This window comes from Populus nigra, chromosome 18 (genome assembly GCF_951802175.1).
Source record: "Populus nigra chromosome 18, ddPopNigr1.1, whole genome shotgun sequence".
In the NCBI taxonomy this organism is placed as follows: Eukaryota; Viridiplantae; Streptophyta; class Magnoliopsida; order Malpighiales; family Salicaceae; genus Populus; species Populus nigra.
Window position 1 is genome coordinate 8,924,367 of NC_084869.1, and position 20,502 is coordinate 8,944,868.

Consider the following 20,502-nt stretch of genomic DNA (forward strand, 5'->3'; position numbering starts at 1 on the left):
TGAATGCTAAATTTTTGGAAATGAGACAAGTCATTTTTTGTGTTAACGAGTTTTATTTGACGATAAGATTTCTATTTAAGTCTTTTTTCCCCTTTAACTTGTAAAAAAAAAAACTAGATCAGGGCAAGGTTTCATCATCATTCTTAGGTTTAAGTTTAAAGATAAAAGCAATATTACTAATTTGATTTATCATAAAGGATCTTGTTCTTACTCCACTTGTTGGATCATCAATTATAGCATCTTGTGAAAGTCCTCTTGGTCGTTGAATTTCTTTGAAAAACTCTATAAAGGTTCCCCTTGCTGGTGTTGATCATTTTGTTGAGTTGTGATTGTAGGATCGTTTATTTGATTATCCTTAACCATGGTGTCTTATTGATTTTCATCGAGGTTTATCATATCAAAAACAACATCTACACCAAATTTATTTTTTTTGTCTTTTTAAGATCAAAAGGGTTAAACTCATCAAATACAACATATATAGATTCTTCAACTGCTATAGTTTTACGATTATATAATTTATATGTTTTACTAGTAGAAGAGTAACCAAGAAAGATATTGTCATCGGATTTGGAATTAAATTTTCCCAAATTATCTTTGATATTTTAAAAAAAATATTTTAATCCAAACACCTAAAAATATAAAATGTTGGGTTTTGTTTCAAATTAAAGTTCATATAGAGTTTTATGTAGAATTGATCTAAGAAAAACCCAGTTTAAAATATAACAAAAAGTATTTATAGTTTCCACCCAACAAAAAGTATTTATAGTTTCCACCCAAAAATATTGAGGCAAACTATACTCATTAAGCACGGTTCTTTCTATTTCTTAAAAATGGTAGTTTTTCCTTTAAACAATACCGTTTTGTTATGGTGTTCCAAAAGTTGATAATACATACTTAAAACCATTTTCATCATAAAGATTCTTAAAAGAAAATTTATCAAAATCTCAACCATGATCACTTCTAATTTTAGAAATCAAACAACTTTTTTTTTTATTTTGAGTTCTTTTATAAGATTTTAAAAAAGCTTTAAGTGTTTTATTTTTATGAGCAATAAATAAAACTCATGTAGACCTAGTATAGTCATCTATAATGACAAACACGTATCTCTTACCACCAAGATTTGAAACACGTATAGGACCAAAAAGATCTATATGAATTAATTGTAGTGCTCGATCTATAAAGACTTTATTATTAGCTTTGAATGAGCTTTTGACTTCATTTTCATATTGGCAAGCATCACAAATCACTTTTTTTTTTGTACTCAAGTTGTAGAAGTCATCTTATAAGCTTTTTTTTAGATAACTTTTGAATTAATTATATGTTGGCGTATCCAAGTCTTCTATGCCAAATACAAGATGAATCCACCAAAGCACTAAAACATTTAACATCATTATCAATTTCTCATGAATCAATTATATAAGTTTTTTCAAGTTTTTTTTCCTATAAGGATGATTTTATTTTCAATAATATGAGTAACCAAGAAATGTAAAGATTTAAAAATAACTTCATTGTTCTTATCATATAATTGACTAATGCTTAATAAGTCATACTTTAACCCATCAATAAGTAAAATATGCTCGATAATAGAGTAATTTTCAATATTACCGATACCTTTTACCTTTATCTTTGTATTGTCTCTAAATGCCAGATGTCTAACATTCTTTTCTTTGAAGAAAATGAATTTGAATTTATCACTCATCATATTTCTTGACCTTCCGCTATCCAAACATTACTTGTCTTTATTTTTCTACAAGGAAAAATCTCAACATGGTGGTTTTGGTATCCATAATCTCATAAGTCCACTTTAGTTAGTAAATGTGTCTTTTAGCACCTAAACATGTTTAGTTTTAGTTGAAATATTCTTGTACATGCAATGTTTTTCATGAAAATCATTTTTTCCACCAGAAATACATATGCTTGAAAAAGTTTATGCTTTAACAAAAAAGTTTTGAGTAAATTTTTTCATTTTTATTTTGTTTATAACCTATACAATTTTTCTAAAAAAAAAACACATATTTGATTACCCAGAAGTCCATCTAGATTCTCCTTTTCTTTTTTAAATCTAGTCAAAGTATAATTTAAATCAATAAGTAATTATTCATTGGAAATGAATGAAGTAGATGCATTTTTCAAAGAATCCAATTGCCTTTTAAAACAATATTCATTGTTAACAAGGTATCCTTTTGTTTTTTTCACAACATCAAAAACTTTTGAAATAACATCAAGTTTATTTTTTAATAAGATTTTTTCTTACACGATTTTAAATAATCATGAAATAATTCTTCAAATGCATTTTGTAACTCATCAAAAGTACTTTAAGGTTCAAGTTCATCCATCTCATCAATGTTGAAGGTGTTATTGGCCATCAAGCATAAGTTGGCTATTTCCTTCAATTTCGAGCCATCATCATCATCATCCTAAAAGATTGTATTATCATCTTCATCATTCCAAGTTAATGCCTTTTTATTTTTCTTAAATTTTGATTTGTTTTTGACATTTAGGCAATCATACTTCACATAACCTGACTTTTTTCATTCATAGCAAATGATAGCATCTATATTGTTTGACACTCGCTTATCACCTTTTTCTCTTCTAAAATTACTCCAATTTGCATCATATTTCCTATACCTCAAAAATTTGATGAATTGTATGTCATCATGGCTATCTCATTATCATTTTCTTAACCATTATATTCATTTTTATTGCACCAAGTATCGATATTAAAGCCAAGATTTCTTCTTGATATTATTATTATCAATTTCAAGCTCCTTAATGTTTTCTTCATGAGCAATTAAGAATCTAATGAACTCATCAAAATCAAATGTCTTTGGATTATTAGCCTCCTCAATGGCCATGACCTTGGGTTTCCAAACTTTAAGTAAAAATCTCAAAACTTTACCAACCATTTCTTAATTGGTGATTTTTCTCTAGTCTAACTAGTTCACTAATAAATATAATAAATCTAGTGTGCATTTCTTGAATGCTCTCATTAAGTTTCGTTTTGAAGAGTTTGTATTCTCTAGTAAGACTTATCAATCTAGAGTCTTTGACTTGTACCCTGATGGGTGGGTAACTTTTAAAAGTCTCCAAATTTCAAAAGTCATTTTACAATTTTTCACTCTAGTAAACTATACATGATTAAGAGCACACAAAAATGCGTTCATTGCCTTAGCGTTATAACTATGCATTTTTTTTTGTTTGCCATCTCATTCACTTACAGATTTAGGAACCACTTATCCATTCAAATTTATCATTGTCGTTTGAGTATATCCATTATCAACAATAACCCACAATTCAATATCAATAGACTCAAGAAAAGTTTGCATCCTAACTTTTCAATAGGCACCATTCTTTCCTTTAAAAAATGGTGCTCTAGTTAAGCATTGATCCTCTTGTGTCATAATCTTTTTTTCATAGGTGATTAAACCTTAAACAAGGAGTTCAAGCTCTAATACCAATTGAAAAACTTAAAAAGCCTACGTGGTGGTGAATTAGAGCTTTATAAAAAAATTCTAGCACTTTAAAGATTAATCTCCAATTAAACCAAGATAGCCAAAATTAATCTTAAGCTCTTTAACAATGCTAAAATCAACAATTAATAACAAGATACACAAATTAAAAAGATAAAGAGAAAGTAAAACACTCTAGTTTTTCATAGTGGTTTGGATAATCACCTACTCCTCTCTTTGAATCTTTGTTCAAGTATTCACTATCACACAAGATTTTTTTAACGGGTGAGACCAAACCGATTACACAATCTTTTTTCGGACTAAAGATTAAACTCAGTCATTTTGCGGGTTAAGGATGAAACCTATCACAATGTTTTTACAGGATCAAGATTGAACCCTTTTCTTTTATGAGCTAAGGATCAAACATATCACATTTTCTTTCAAAGAAAAGATCAAATCTATCACTCAATGGCTCTCAACCAAAGTTACCCGAGTGCTTTCAAATGTCACTTACACTTTCATATTGGTTCATCTCTCACAAAAGAATAATCACACTTTAACCGAGAGAAGATTACCACGATTAAACCCAAGTCTTTATAGGAATGCAATCTAACTCACAAAGGTGAAAGATTGATTTGATGCAATACATGTTTAAAGCTTTATCAAGAATAAGAGAATAATTGAAGCTTTTAAAATGATAAATATCAAAGAATCAAGTATAATATGTAAGATTGTAAAAGAGTAGAAGTGAGAGTTATAGAGTTGGGAGAGATTTTACATGAAAATCAATAGGGTATTTATTGAAAAATATCAAAACTAGTTGTTATACACAAACAAAAAATAAGTGAAGAAATTTTGCTCTCCCAAAGTGTTTTTCAAGGTGTTAGAAACGATTATATTGGTGATTTTGAGTAAAAAAAAAGTTGTTGCAAGAACAAAAAGAATATTGAGCACATTGTTTTTTTAAATTACAAGTTTGTTATCTTAACTAATAATAAATAAGTGATGTAAAAAACCAATGTGATAAGATTTTTACTTCCAAGTAGACAACAAAATATTTTTGTAGCGCGAGAGCACTAATGAGTACCATGCTCTTCATTAAGTGAAAACATCAAAATATATAATGAAATAATTTTTTATGATATATTTTTTACCATGTAATATTTTGTGCACCAAAAACACTTTTTAATGGAAACACAACAAAAAAATATTTTAGGATGATAAAAATTATTTTGTGATGCGAAATTATATTTTATAAATACTTGATTACATAGTAAAGATCTTAAACATCTTCAATTTCGGTTTGCATCCAAGAAGTTCAAAGTTTTAATTTGACGTATGGAATAATTTCTACAACAATAATACTTTGACATGAACATTAAATACAAAGATATTATTATCTTGAAAACAAATAATTTAGTATCAAGAAGCTATAATATTGGGAACAAAACACAATGACAAATGGTTTCCCATTTCTTATGGTTACTCCAACAATATCACAATTTTCTCAAGGGTGCATGATGAGGATCTACGCTTGGTTCCTGAAATTGGGAACAAATCAATGGATCATACTGATCTCGCTAGCCTGTGAGATTTTGTGTCCTGAAATAAATCTGAAAACTGAAAAGGTCGTCTGGTCACTCATTCTCAATCTCATTTCACCAAGAACTTAATGATTAAACCAAGTTGAATACATAATTATATATCACAAAGACTAATCAAATAAATCTGGTTTTTTTCTTACCATTTCTCACTTTTTCAGTACCCTTTCACAGTTCTTGCTGTGTTCCTTTTCGTTTCTTCAAGTGTTCATTATTGGGGTTGGTGAGTTATAGAACTTCCAAACTAATTGCTTGTAAGATGCCATGCGGGTTTTCAACTAATTATTCATTACTAATACATTAATTGGCAGACAACATCTTCTCATCTGCTATATTCCTTTTTGTTTTTTTGCCTGTCCATGAATGTACCCAGGTGTTCTTCCATTTTTTTAAAAAATAATAATAATTGCAATATCAAGAAGCAGATAACATTTTCTATTGGCTATAGAAAATGTCGTTTACAATCTTAGATGCTTAGATGAATATAAAAGTCTGGTGCTCATGCCACTTGGAAATTAGTTTGGTAGTGCCGTAAAGATTGTTTTTCAAAGTATTTTTCATTCGAAAATACATCAAAATAATATTTTTTATCTTTTAAAATTAATTTTTTACATCAACGCATCAGAATTATTCAAAAATATTATAAAAATCAATTTTTAAAAAAATAAAACTTTTTGAAATATAATTCAACCGGATTTTCAAACACACCATCGGTATCGGTATCAAATATCTTAACTTGGTTTTTACAGAATCTGAACAGCCTCATATATAATATGGAAAAGTCATGCTTTTGTACCTTCCTATATTTTTATGCTTTGATTGTGTGGGTGGCATCGAACTCCTCCTCCTTTTCAAGAAATGAAAAGGGTAGGAAATAAGGGATATCAGTTCTGTAGGGCCCTATTGTCAATACCATGGCATTTATGAGATATATTCAAACTAGGCCTCATTTGACTCCCTCCCCCCACCAAGCAACATACAGGCTGTTTTTAGGGTTCTTGTTAGTGGATGGTTTTTGTTTCTTTCAAGTGAACCTATGACACGAAACCAAGAGGGTAAGGTAAATAAGAAAATGAAACGGAAGTAAAAACCATGAGAGAGTTCTCTCAGTTAAATGAACCGTCCAGCTTGAGCTACAGTATTCACATATGCCTTGGACGACAATAATCTTGTTGCCAAGATCTTGTTAAACAAGGGTGTTTGCATTTAAAGTCCCGTAAATCAAGTGGGGGTTGATCACAGATCTAAGATAAATCCAAGAGTTAGACCACTAGGATGAAGGTGATGGAGATTGATTTTTCCAAGAATTCTCTGTTGACCTGTAAAGTGATAGCAAGATGATCTTGTAATCATCATCTACTTGGTGTGGCCTTTACTACCGAATAAAGCATCTGCTTTTTGAAGAATCAGCACCAGCTTCAATGCAACTTTGCTTCTTCACCTTGGCCTTTTCTCTCCTCGCTTTTTGCATCGTCTTGGAAGTTAAAAAGTAGTAATATGTGCAGAGTGCCTCCCAGAATCGACAAGAGAAAGCATTCTTCTTACTGTTTTTGCTGCAATATCCTCTTCTGTCCAAGTCTATTTTCATTGGATTCGCCTACCCTTTACTTCCTTCTTTCATACTATGAGCCTTTCGTACGCCCTGCATGCAGTGGCTCTGTCGTTATCATGGGGTCCGATAGACTTTAAAGAGAAAGCAGAGTAGCTGCCCTGTCACCGTACTCAAACTTGTGTGATTCAAATCACCGTCCTTGACCTTCCTTCTTTCATTTCATAAATGATAGGATATGAAAGAGTCAGCAGTCAAAAAACACAGGCACGGAGCAAACGGGAATGGCACAGGATAGACTTTGAATACCGTGGATTTTCATATATTGCACATTTGCACTTGCAGAGAGTGAATAAATAGTGTTTTAGCTAGCTGAAAATTTTACGCGTGTCATGGTAATTCTAGCTCCGTTTTATTGTCTTTAATTTGGCTCCAGACCCGAACCCAGAGGCATGACCTAACCCAGATTGGGATGCACAGCATTCGGAGAAGGGCGACGATACACAGCCTCTATTCAGACCCTTAAGAACCATTGCAGTTGATCGCCGGCGACTCAATCCAGTTTAACTTGATCACATGAAATCGGCAATCAATCCTCCGATGAAACATGTGAAAAATCTAGGAAACAGCTGATTTCAATGGCCATGAGCCAGGTACATGCAATCAGTGCTCCAGTGTCCAAAAAAAGCAATTACAGAACAGAGAAGAAGAAACTAGAGGTAATAAAAACTGATTCATTGCTACTTCCAAGTCCCACTTCATCCGTAGGATTTTTACAAAGAAAACAAATTCAATTGAATGATTTCAAGTCATTCTATGAAAGATGAGACTATCTTATACTGCTATATAGCGTGTGATAAGATTCACAACAAAGGAACAATGAGAGCACGCAATTTTTTATCCCACAAAGAGCTATCGAGAACACATTTGAGCAGGACCAGCTCATTATTAATGCTGATTGAATTACACGGATGGAAAATATTTGTTTAGATTAAAGGGCAGGGAATAGAATTCCTCACTCCTTGTATCACCCTTGAATGATTTGAATTTGGCCCACCAGTGCTTACCCCTGTCTTTCCTTATTGAACTATCTTTTTTATGTATCGTGTTGTCCAGGAAATAGGCCACGCAGCCCGCCACAAATGCTTCTGATGAGAAAGGAACGTTTATAATATCGTTGAACTGCCAATTAAGAAGAAGAAAAACACAAAATGCTTATCAGCCACTGGCAAGGTTTTCACAAAAGCTAGACAGATCAGGGGTTGAAAATTTTCATTCATACCCATCTTCCACTTGTGTTGACTGGACCAAAGCCCTTAATTGCAGTGTACTCATTAAAGTACTGTGGCACTGATAACCCCATGAAAATAGAGAAGCCTAGTATGAACTTTGTTCGGAAGCTGTTGAGATTACAGAACTGAAGAAAACTAAGACCACCAGCACCTGGAAATCCATAGTAAAAAGGACAAATCATTTTACAAAACCAATGACTATATATCAGAGATTCTTCACATCTGCTTGTGAATCAAAATATCAACATATACATACCCACGTAAGCAAAGAAAAGGCAATATAAACCGGCAATAATGGGTGATGGAATTGAAGCAAAGACTGCCCCAAATTTTCCTACACATTAATGCAAAGTCGAACGATGTAAGTTAGGAATGGTATACCAACCAAAATGAATCATAATGAATCATACATCAATACAAAAGGCATTCAACAAACTCATATATTGACTTACCAAGAACAGAGAAGAAAATCATGAATCCTGCAGATATCTGGACAACCCTTCGGCTGCCAACTCGTGTTAAGGCCAAGAGACCAGCATTCTCTCTGCACAGGTAAAGCTCAAGTCAATTTTGAAGTTACTTTATCTAAATTGATAAAAGCTCAGGCACTCCAAAGGCCTTCCTAGTGAATCTTACACGGATACAGAAGATCCATTTCCAGTTCCAAACAGCCCAGAAAGCAAAATGGCGACTCCCTGATGTAAAAATAAAATGTTAATAACAAATGTGATAAACTCATATCCATCAGAATTATAACTTGCCAATGTGAAGATCAATTGTGTGCAGAAAAGACATTATGCTTTTGAATGACAATTGGCTCGTGTGCAAATCAAAGTTACAGGAATTTGCTTGTCCAACTCCCAGGAAGGACAATGAAATTCTGGTTTCACAGACAGAACAACTATCGTTGTTCTTTATGCTTCAAAAATATAGTAATCACCAGAATATACAGCTAAAAGTTCCATATATAAATATCCTTTTCTTGTTCTTATTTAGGATAGATTTGCTAGGGAGGGTAAAGGGGGTGAAAATTACCCTAGGGGCTTTTACTTTCTTGGGTTTGGAAGAGTAGAGAGAATTGTTAAAGGGGTTACCAATTAATACATTTTGGGGATTTAATTGTTAATCTTCAAGAGGGAGAGGTAAAAGCTTAAAAGCTTTTCAAGGGGGGAAGCCGTCTCTTATATTTTATCCTTCTTGAAGCTAGCACCCATTACCTGTCTTTTCCATACACTTTGTATTACAGACCCCCCGATATATATTTCTTTGAAATTATTTATATTTCAAATTTTGATTTAACTCTTATTGGGCCAGCTGACACTCATAATTTTACAAGACTCTTATCAAGCACTCATAAAACAACACAACCTAACACTCTTTACACCCTTAAAACTTGATGTGTTGATATTTCACCTCCATTCTTTCCATCCTGCACACAACACAATTTTAGTGCATGTGCCCGCAACTGCACATAACAGTGGCTAGGTATAACACTTTTCAAACAAATCTTTGAAATGAAAAGGTCTGTCTTGCTGTCACGAAAGGAATCATAGGTTGGGAGGGACATGGGGGGCTTTTGATCATTCAACAGCTTGAAAATGAAAAGTTATCTACTTTACGGATCAAATAAAATGTTTAGCTACACAACAGTAAGTCTATACACTGGAGTGCATATTTGATGCATGCTGCAGCAAAGCATGAAAAAGACATTCACACTATCATAGACACAAAAACAATCATTCAAAACTAAAAAACTTAAATATGCAGTTTCAATTACAAAGAAACCAATTCTTTTTATTACCTGCCAGCCAACACCACGGCTAAGAACAGAAGGTGGCATAGGAGTTGCACTTGCATACCTTGATACAGCAATAAATGCGCCAGTGGACTGTTTATTCATGAAAAGTAATTCAGTGAACTTACAAGATTAAATAACATAGTCAACACGTATAATCCACAGAATGAATGTTTGAACTGCATCACATATGCAAAAAAGAAAAACCAGAAAAGAACAAAATCAATTAAAAACAACGTTGAAATTATGAAAATTGTAGTTTCCAAAAAGAACTTCTATCAATCTCTGGAAACTATTATTTATCAGCTCATCCACATTACAACAATCAAATGATTTATTATTGTATTGATACCGCTAGCATGGGATAGGCATTTACAATGACTTATCATTAAAATAGAATATCAATAAATGGAAAAATAATATCAGCAAACTAACAACAGTTGTGATGTTATTGTGTGATGCACTTTGATTCTTAGTTTAGGGCAATAGCATAGGATATGCATGAGGGAGAAGTGAATATATGAATGGAAGAATGCAAACCTCTACAAGAGCAACAAAGGAAGCCATCATCATGGCAAAAGCTTCACCAGCATCAAATGAAGGTGCTCCCCATTGAAAGGGATATGGAACTCTTATCCTGCAAACCCATAATTCCAATAAGAAACACTTGATGCCATCCCACAACGCCAAGTCATGAAAAAGTACATTATACTACATTAAAGCAAAATTAAGCTTTAATCAAACTCTTCATCCACTAATACCAATTAGAACCCAAATTACCCAGCTGATTCAATGAAATGTGCAAGGAATGAATACGGTTAAGACGAAATTTGTCATATTTATTTAAATCCGAATCAGATAATTGCATCACAAGCACTTCCTAATTGGACTATGACTACTAGTTCATCTAAGCAGTCTCCAAATATGGACCATCTAACTCTTGCCTTTCAAAATCAGCTTGTCCATGTTCAGACATAGCAACCAAGCTCATCAACAGAGGAAATGAGTAAAAAGAGCATTTAATTCACACTTTGATTTTCTTCTTGGATAAAATGAATTGGTAAAGTCCACTGTGTTCAACCTCTTCCTATACTGGTTTTACTCTTTATGCAGCAGAGTACCTCAATTAACAAACCGGCAGGGATTTACAATCAATAGAAAGGACCATTGTAAAGGGATTACCAGGTAATCATGAGCCATGCCTATAGGTAGAAAGAAGAAATAATGACAAGTAAAGATCCACCTATAGCACCACTGGATATGGTCCAGCAGTGCAAGACATGGTTGATTTCCTAGGTGGCTCAAGTTCGAATCATTCCCCTGTAAACCAGGAAAAAAAAAAAAAGATCCCCCATATAAAGGATAAGCCAAGATGTAAATGCTAAATCATGCATCTGTTTTAAGATGCAGTGACTAACCATGGAGAACCATCTATAAGTCCAGCACGGTCAGTACGGCAAGTTACTTGTGTCTTTGGTGGTGCATCATTATAAGCACCACCCACTGTGAGCAGATGAGCATAAATCCATACAATCACCACTGCGAATATGACAGCAAAACGATCAAAGACATGTCTTCCTGACTTTATCAAATGGGGCATGTACTGCAAAACAAACAGTGACAATTAACTATTCATCCTAACAATAAATATTAGTAATAAAGTCATAATTAGTCAAAAGCAAGAGATGACAAAACACAGCGTGATCAAAATAGCTACAACTGGATCCATAACACAGCACAAATACCTGTGAAATAAATACTAAAATGATAAGCTCTGGAAGGCCAATCTCCACGCATTTGGCGACCTAAACATTTCAAAGTAAAACTTAATACCCACTGGTAACTAGTTTATACATCATATGCATGTGCATGAATATGTAGCAGACGGAAGCTTACCCCAGGAAACCCAAGCTCATACAGCCCAAAACCAACAAGGGCTACCAAAGGAACAGCTGACAGTGGACTTAAAAACCTGCAGGAAAAAAGAAGAGCAATCTTGTAACTTTGTCCACTATGATGCAGAAGACTCTGCCAAAGTGAACATTACATATGGCATAAAGATGCAAATGAGCTACAGGATAAGCCAGAGCTTTCCATTGATCAGAAGTTCTGTTGATTCGCAATACATAGATGATGATTCTATATGTTAACCAATCATTATATCTTCTTAGCATTAAATGCAATTGATCACAGGGTGCAACCACTGCTAAAATTTAAGCATCAATTCTGGTTCTGAACTAACCTGGTGACATTACGCCAAAGGCCACTGAAGCCTAGAACAATCTGGAGAGTTGAAGCAACAATGAGAGCACCTTGTGTTGCACGCATAATCCTCTTAAATTTCTGGACGTGAACCATTGAAATAGTGCAGCAAAAATTTTAACTGGGAATTAATACTAGCTCTTCTATATCATTAATAGAAAGGTGCCACTTGACATTCCAAACCACGACAACTTTATACAGCAGAAAATGGCAAGAAATAAAACCTCAACAGGATCTGGTTCATCACTAAATCGACCAGCAAGGATAATTGAAATTGTGGTTGGGACAAAGGTGTAAGAGCCTCCAATAACAGCAGGCAAACGAGTGCCAAACAAACTCTGGAGCAACGTGTTCAGACCAGCAACAAAGAGAAGTGTCTGGATCACCTCCGCCTTCTCTTTCTACAAAAACAACAATACAACCACCGTACTCAGTTAAAGATAAACACGAAATATCTGCATAATGATTTTCCCCCCTGGCCTTACATTTCCTCCTCCCATCTGGGGAACGAGAGCAGAAGGGATGAGAACAGTGGTTCCAAGCATCACAAGGTAATGTTGGAAACCAAGTAGGATAGCTTCCGCTGCAACACACAATCTTGAAATAATCAAATGGAGGCAAACCCATTTCAGCGATGTATAAAAATAAGCAAACACAAAAATACTTGGTCCATTTTCAAACACTGTTACAAAAAAAAAAGATCACTGACAAAAAACAGAAAAAAAATACCAAATCTAATTTTTTTGGAAAAAAAAAAGACAGATTTCCTTAAAATAGAAATTGCAAAAAAATAAAATGAACAGATAATATATATATATATATATATATATATATATATATATATATATATATATAATCAAAAAAGTAGTTGGGTTTTTTTCTTCCTTTTTTTTTTTTTGAAAGGTCGGTTAGTGTATGCGGAATCTTGAAAGAAGAAAAGAGCAGGTTTATTTGGAGTTTTTGAAAGAGTATATACCATAAAGAAAGCACAAAAAGCTACTTTGAAGTAAAAACAAGATTCAGTTCAGAGATAACAAAATTATACTTGAAAAAAAAGAAGAAAAAAGAACGAGATAACAAATACTCACGCCATGGAGGTGGACTCGTAATGCAATAATAAATGTTGGGAAGCTGCTCCTTTGGTGGATGTGGTTGTGGCTCCTCGGCCTTTCCTCCTCCTCCAGCCATCAACCCCTTCTTTCTTTACGAAACTGTCTTTTATCTTTCTTTCCTTCTTTTTTTTTTTAAAAAAGAACAGCAACAAAAGAGAGATTCAAAAGGTGAGCGAAGATGTAGTAAGAGGAAGCAGAACCCAGATCCCAAATCTCACAGAAAAAAACAGGGAAGCAAAAACGGTACTGAACTCAGCTCAACAATGTGAGCAGGACCCAGAAATGAGTGAATCAACTCACTCCCTCCCTCTCTCTCACTACTCCTACGACTACAGCTACAGCTACCCATAAAGCATATAATAAGGAGGGGAAAGCAGAGGAAAAGAGAGAGTAAAATAGTTGAAAAAATTATAAGAGGCAAAGAAAAGTACCTTTTGAACAACGGCTACTCCTTTATCTATCTTTTGAAAGCAAGAATTTAAGGTCAAATGCAAATCATGCACCCCACACCCCTCTTCCGAAGATAGAACAAAAAAAAAAAGATGCAGGTTCTTCTTCTCTGAAGGTTGAAACTTGAAAGAGAGAAGGAAAATACCAGATGTTTTTATTTTTTAAACAAGCAAGCGATGTCTATAAAAAAAAACAGTGTGGAAGGTGTGAGGTGAAATCTCTCTCTCACCATTTTTATTAATAAAGTGAAGCTAAGCTGCACACTCCACCGAATATTATTTAATGGGATGTGTATATATAATAGTGGCTCCTTTTTAAATTATTTTTTAAAATTTATTTTTAATATTAATATATTAAAATAATTTAAAATTTTAATTTTAGAAAAAAAAACTTAAATTTTAACCTACTCCCAAACACCTCTTAATGATATATTATTATGCCAACCGGTAATCACTTGCCATTGATGTTATTCTGTTATACAAGCAATTACGGTCATCAAAATCATGGGAAGGGATCAACGAAGTCGTTTAATTTAACGGCAGCGTTTTGGGCATTTGCCTTCACTTGAGGCGGAATCAAGCTTTCCGTAATTAACTTCCCGATAAGGATGCATGGATGTTTGGTTTATTTTTAAATCCTTTAAACAATCTAGAACTACCAAAACATAATTAATTAATTTAAAACAAAAATAATTAAATTTCTCGAAGCCAAACACCTCGCAGTATTGCAACCTACCCCTAGTTTTTGATGTTCAAAGCATACGTTCTTTGCATGAAAAGACGAGAATGGCCTTTAAAAGTTGGAGCCCATGTGGTTTTTGTCCAGGCGATCGACACCTATCGTGGAATTATTAATAGGGGTAAAAAATATTAAAAAACTGATTAAAATAAGAAAATTAGAAAAAAATAATTAGAAAACAAATTAAATTTGATTAGAATTTTTAAAAACCAATCGATTTGGTTTGGTTTTGATTTTGTAAATCTGAAACTGAAAAAATATAATCGAATTCAAGCTGAAAAAACCGAGCAGAACTGGAAAAAAACCGAGCAGAACCAGAACTGCTCGGTTTAAACTAGTTTTTATTTTTAAAAAAAACTAAACTGAAACTAATTGATTTAAATCAGTTTTAATTCTAAAAAAAACTAGTTTAAATATTTTTTTATAAAAAACAAGCCTAACTAAAACCATCCTCCCTAGTTATTGAAGGCTGGCAACCTGGGGGTAGATTGGACAATGTGGTGATGATAACTTGTGGAGTTGTGTAGCAGAAGAATATTGGGGGTGCCCCAGAGGGGGGGGGGGACCCAAAAGAGGGAGGAGGGTCAAACGGTGACAGCCGACACCTTCTCTCTCCCTTATCAGTAGTAACCCCCGCCCCAGTTCCTGCTGTCTGTAGGACTCGGTATTTTTCACTGACAACTGGCAGCCCTTTGGCTTGTTCTAGAGAGGGAGAGAGGTTTTCTTTTTTTGGGCAAAGCAAAACCCTAGCTAGTGATTAGCGAAAACTAAATAAATGAAGATAGCTTACGTATTAGTGCACATGCCCAAGAAAGGTTGGTTATTGCGTTGCCGTTGGCTTGTTTTCTAAGTAATTAAAAAAAAAGTCAAGTTTCTTTAATGATTCAATCTAATAAACGATTGTTTAGGGTTTGATTCGAGTTTCTTCATTTAAATACATAAATGTTAAGGGTTTGATTCGAGTCCATCTCGAATGAAGGTTAAAAATATTATTTAGAAGTATGGTCATGATTGAGGTTACTTTTCAAAATATTTTTTATTTAAAAATATATTAAAATTATTTTTTTTTATTTTTAAAAAATTATTTTTGATATCCGTGTATCAAAATAATTTAAAAATACTAAAAAAAATTAAAATTAAAAATTAAAAAAATTAAAATTTTTAAAACATAAAAATAATGGCAAAAAAAAAAATAGAGAGAAGAACAGCTTAAATATATACGTGCAGCCATGAAAAGTAGACGAAGGTGAGGTGGAAGGCGAAGGCATGATTCCAGGGGAGCTGACAGGAGCGAGAGTAGTTGGTTTTTGTGTTTTAAAAATGATTTTGAAAAAAAAAATTTAATTAGTTTTTTTAATATTTTTAAATTATTTTAATGTATAATATTAAAAATAATTTAAAAAAATATAATTTTAATATATTTATAAAAAAATTATTAAAAAAAAATTATTACACTCCCGATCACCACCACCAAAATCCTGAAAGCCTTGACGTCTGTTGCGCAAAATACGTAAAGATGCGTGTTTGAATTCATGGGCGCTCTCCACCGACTTGATTGTTTTTTATGACCATACTAACCTCCGTTTCCACGTTTTATCTCTGTTTCGAGTTAAGCTACATATTTACAGGCTGAACCGTTGTCGTTCATTTATTGATTGCGACACTTTCTTGCTTACTTTAATAACGCTCAAATTAGAGCACTTTAATATCCATTCTTCTTTGGCTCCATGTGATAATGCTGTTTACGTTGTTTTTTCTTGAAAAATATCAAGTTAATAAGTTTTTAAATGTTTTTTTTATAATTTTAATGTATTAATATTAAAAATAAAAATATATATTGATAAATATAATTTTACATGTATTTTAATTAATTCTCCATGGTCCTAAAATTAATAATCAGATAAATTTAAGTTTATGCTACTAATTTTTAAAAAGGAAATTAATGATTGTCAGTATAAGATTCTTGAATAGATGTTAGATGGTTGTCTCATCTACAAATTCTTCTTTTATGATTAGATAGAAAGTGTTGATCATCAATCATCGGGAATCTTTTAATTGGTTATTGATTTTTTTATTAATATTTTTTATTATTTTTTTTGCAATTAAAAAAAATTACAACTAGAAACTTGATCATTGTTAAAGACAAATAGTAGCCCTGTAAATTAAATAAAATATGAATCTATTTAGAATGACGCCAAAAAAAAAAAAACTAAGAAAAAAACAAAAGAAAAATAAAGATAAAGGACAGCTGTAAATAAAGTAATAAAGAAAAACTGTAAATTTTAACAGGTAAAAGAAAACGATAAATATTGTGAATAAACTGCATAAATAAATTGTATATGTATATAGGTCTGACTATCATTTTATTATCTACTTATCAAGTCACACAGATTAAATCTCAAATAAACCATAAATTTTAATTTTTACAATCAGAATCCTAATTTAATTAATACTACTTATCCGCATGCATCACATTAAAAAAATAAAAATTACTAAAAAATATATTTTTTTAAAAAAAAACTAAAGACACAATTAAAGGAAACATACATGTAAGAAATAAAAGGTGTGATAAAAATTGTTTTTCATTCCAAAATATATTAAAATAATATTTTAAAAAAAATATTTTTGATATCAGGACATTAAAATGATCTGAAAATATCAAAAAATATATTAATTTAAAAAAATATTTTTTAAATTTTTTTTAAAAACACTTCCAAAACTCAATATTAAATAGATCCGTGGAGCTTAATAATGATGCATTTTAATGGCCAATTATAAGATTAGTATGTTAATTAGAGCTTGATAATGATGTAGAAAGGCATGATATTGCTGGCACATTCCTTAATTATCCAACTCGATCCCCTGCTAGTCCTTTGTCAAGATTTCCTGCAACCACATGGACACCAATCTTGACTGATGCAACCGCAAGCGAGCGGCAGCTGGGTGGTCCATAAGGCGTTTGATTGCTTTATATAATTTCAATTGTGCCATTTTGCGGTGGTTAGACACCAATTGATTGGCCTTTTGTAAAGTCTTGGAAAGGTGAAAGTAAAGGGAAATGATTCTTCGCGAAAGAGTCAAGGAAGGGATCACCTTGGAGCTTGCACATGTTTGTCATCTTACAGGTGATCTTTGCAGATTTTTCAACCAATATTCAGAAATTTTTTTCCTGTTAATTTTTAAAGTTTTTTTATTTAAAAATATATCGAAATAATATTTTTTTAAAATATAAAAAAAATTAAAAAAAAAATTAAAACGCAAAAATAAATATACCGTCACTTATCTCCTTGGAGGCGTGTCAACATCATATTGGTAGGAGCCTTAAAGACCAATATCAAAAATCAAACCTCGTCTTAAATTACGGGGATTAGGAGCAAGGAAAGGTGGCAAGGTGATGTTGCCGAGACCATGTAGTAGCGGTCAATAGAATATGTGATGCCAACGTTAGAGAGAGAAATGGGTACTATCATGCAATATTCTCGAGAGTTGCGAGAAGGGTCTGAAGATCAGAGAGTGAAGAAAAAAAGTGCACGAAGAAGAAAACAAGAGAAAGAACGTGAGCGTTGCTTTCAGCCCTCTGCGGGGGGGAGACTCCTGACACCCAACTTCCTCCTGCAGGGACCGACCACCGTTCCGCAAAATTCTGTCCCTTCTGTGGTTTTGTTTTTGTGTTTGGAATTATTATTTTTTATATTTTTATATTATTTTAATATTTTAATAAATTTTCAAATAAAAAATACTTTAAAAAACAAAGAATGGTGGTTAGTTATTGGATGGAATGAATCCCGGGCCGATCGGTTGCTTATCTATATGGGATGAATCTTACGAGTTTTTATTAAGATTAAGGCATGCATCATGTGCACATATTCTGGTTGCAATATTACTAAATTTGAAGCTCTAATTATAAATCATTACTCAACAAATCCATTAATATTCGCAGCCGATTTAGCTAGTAGGGCTTTAGAATTGAATTGTGCATAAACTTTGACAGGAGTCTCCGATTCTGCTGAGTGGAAAGCCTGGAGCTTTGAAGAGTTTTTAAGTTCTGGCAGATTTCACCGTTTTCTCTTCTAAAAGGAACACTTCGTGATTATTGGGCTTGAAGTGGGCCCAATAATTACGAACACGATCTCAGAAAAGTCCATCATCTGTGGCCCAGCTCATGAGCCCAATAAGGCTCGGGAGAAAGTTGTCGGATTAGCCCAATCTCTAAGGTTCAATTTGGACACGAGATCATAGGCCCAAACAGCGAACCAGCCGAACACCTTTGGTCTTGCTTTGACTGCCCCCAGAGCTTCCTTTCCCTGGATGTTTCTTCTCAACTTTGATAGTTTCTTTCGTTTTTTTTTAAATTATTTTTTTTACATGTGATTCCATCTATATTATTATTAATTAACAAAAAAAAAAAAAGGAGAAGAGGGGTTTTAATGTACCTCCTCCTCACAGTCTTTCGGTCACTTTTTACTCTAATAGATTTTTTTATGTTTTTTTTTAATTGTAATTTAATCTTTTAATATTAGCTTAATTAAGAATTGAATTTTTAAATTTATTTTTTATAAGATTATCTCAAACTCATGATTCGGATTATGAGTTTAGCGAGTTAACTCAAGTTTTTTTCTTTTTCTTAATTGACTTTATTTTTATTCAATTTCATCCTTCAACATAAAATTGATTACAATTAGACTTTGTAATTTGTTGCAGTCTGCTTTTTATGAGGTTATCTTTTATCTCAATACTCATGTCACAAGTTTGGCGAGTTAACCTTGATTGACTCGAGTCGTTTCTTCATGTCCTTTCTTTGTTCGATTTTTTTCTCAATTAATATTAGGTTGATTGAAAATTGAGTTTCATAATTTATTTAATTTACTTTCTATTATGTTATCTCGATCTTATGATCTAATTTGCAAGTTTGACAAATTAAGCCGAATTAACTTAGGTTATTTTTTGGATTTTTCAATTGATTTTTTTTATTTTTATCATTCAATACTGAGTTTGTTGGAAATTGAACTTTATAATTTTTTTTTATTTTTTTTCTATGGGGTTATCATAATCTCATGACTTGGTATGCATGTTAATAGATTAACTCTGATTGACCTGAATAGAACTAATATGTTATTGTCTTAATATTTATTAAAAAGATTTAATCTACATTGAGTTAAACCATGATCTTATCGGTCATTTGAGTTGTTATTGGATCTGTCAAGATAACTAAGTCACATTAAATCAATTCACATATGGTTTTAATTCTTCTTTTTTACTAGAAAAATATATTAGCAATGCCTAGATATTTTTTTATATAAAAAAATAACGTGTCTTATAACGTAGGGCATGCTAATGATCTAGTTATTCAACTATTTTTTATTATATTTTTCTAAGCTCTAACAAATTTTCCAAAACTATTTATACATGAATAAATTTGAATATTTATTACAATCTAAATAATTTTATATTGTAATTTTTCTGGTTTTTAAAACGCCCAAAATTAATTGTAGCTTAATTGAAATAAAAGTTAGTGACACAAAGTTAAATTATCTTTTAATATTATATAGTTTGAAGTTGGGATATATAAGCTACAATAATTTTTCAATATAATAATTACTAAAATATCCGCACCGGTTATTTATAAATATAATTAGAAAGTAAAATCATATTTGTGGTTTTAAGAAAGTTATATCTTTCTCTTTTAAAAATAAAATAAATAAAAAGAGAAAAAGAATCTTGTGTTTTATTAGAAAAAAATATTTAGGTATTTTAATTTTGAAATTTAAGTTGGTTTGGTTATATGATGAATACAGTACATAAATTAATTCATTACCATCAACACTATTATATGCATTTTAATTATACAGAAAATCAAATATTTTTAACCATAATTATTATCATTACTATAGTAGAATTCTTTTATCTGAGAGTTTTTTTATTCAAATAAAAGCTATCTATGTTTCATTGATTTTTTTTGCTAACTTTTTTTTTTAATATTTGCAAATGAAAAATAGTGACATAAATATTATGTATTCTTTATCAAAATGATTTAAATATTTTTTTTAATGGTGGACTTGCTCACTATTCTTTTTTGCTTTCATCATTTTAGGATGTTTTAATTTTTCATTAAAAAAATTCGTCTTGTTCAAAAAAAAAAGAAGAAAAGGGGAGAGTAAAAAGTAGAGTAAGAAAACGAGAACAAAAACCCCTACAATAAACAAAATAAAGATTCAACTTAATAACTTGATGAGTTATGGTGCAAATCTATTATT

The 20,502-nt window shown here is 31.9% G+C and overlaps 1 protein-coding gene across 1 annotated transcript; it reads right to left on the bottom strand.

Moving 5' to 3' along the window:
• Positions 1–7,313: 7,313 nt before the first annotated feature.
• On the bottom strand, positions 7,314–13,775 carry LOC133678564 (nucleobase-ascorbate transporter 6-like). The gene is made up of 15 exons (XM_062100915.1): positions 13,492–13,775; positions 13,037–13,182; positions 12,434–12,531; positions 12,173–12,349; positions 11,929–12,029; positions 11,583–11,658; positions 11,432–11,491; positions 11,105–11,289; positions 10,227–10,323; positions 9,693–9,779; positions 8,528–8,586; positions 8,344–8,435; positions 8,148–8,225; positions 7,882–8,042; positions 7,314–7,781 (listed from the first exon to the last, which is right to left on the bottom strand). The coding sequence occupies exons 2-15, from the start codon at positions 13,134–13,136 to the stop codon at positions 7,563–7,565; spliced, it is 1,590 nt and encodes a 529-aa protein (XP_061956899.1). The 5' UTR covers positions 13,137–13,182; positions 13,492–13,775; the 3' UTR covers positions 7,314–7,562.
• Between the last annotated feature and the right edge of the window lie 6,727 nt (positions 13,776–20,502).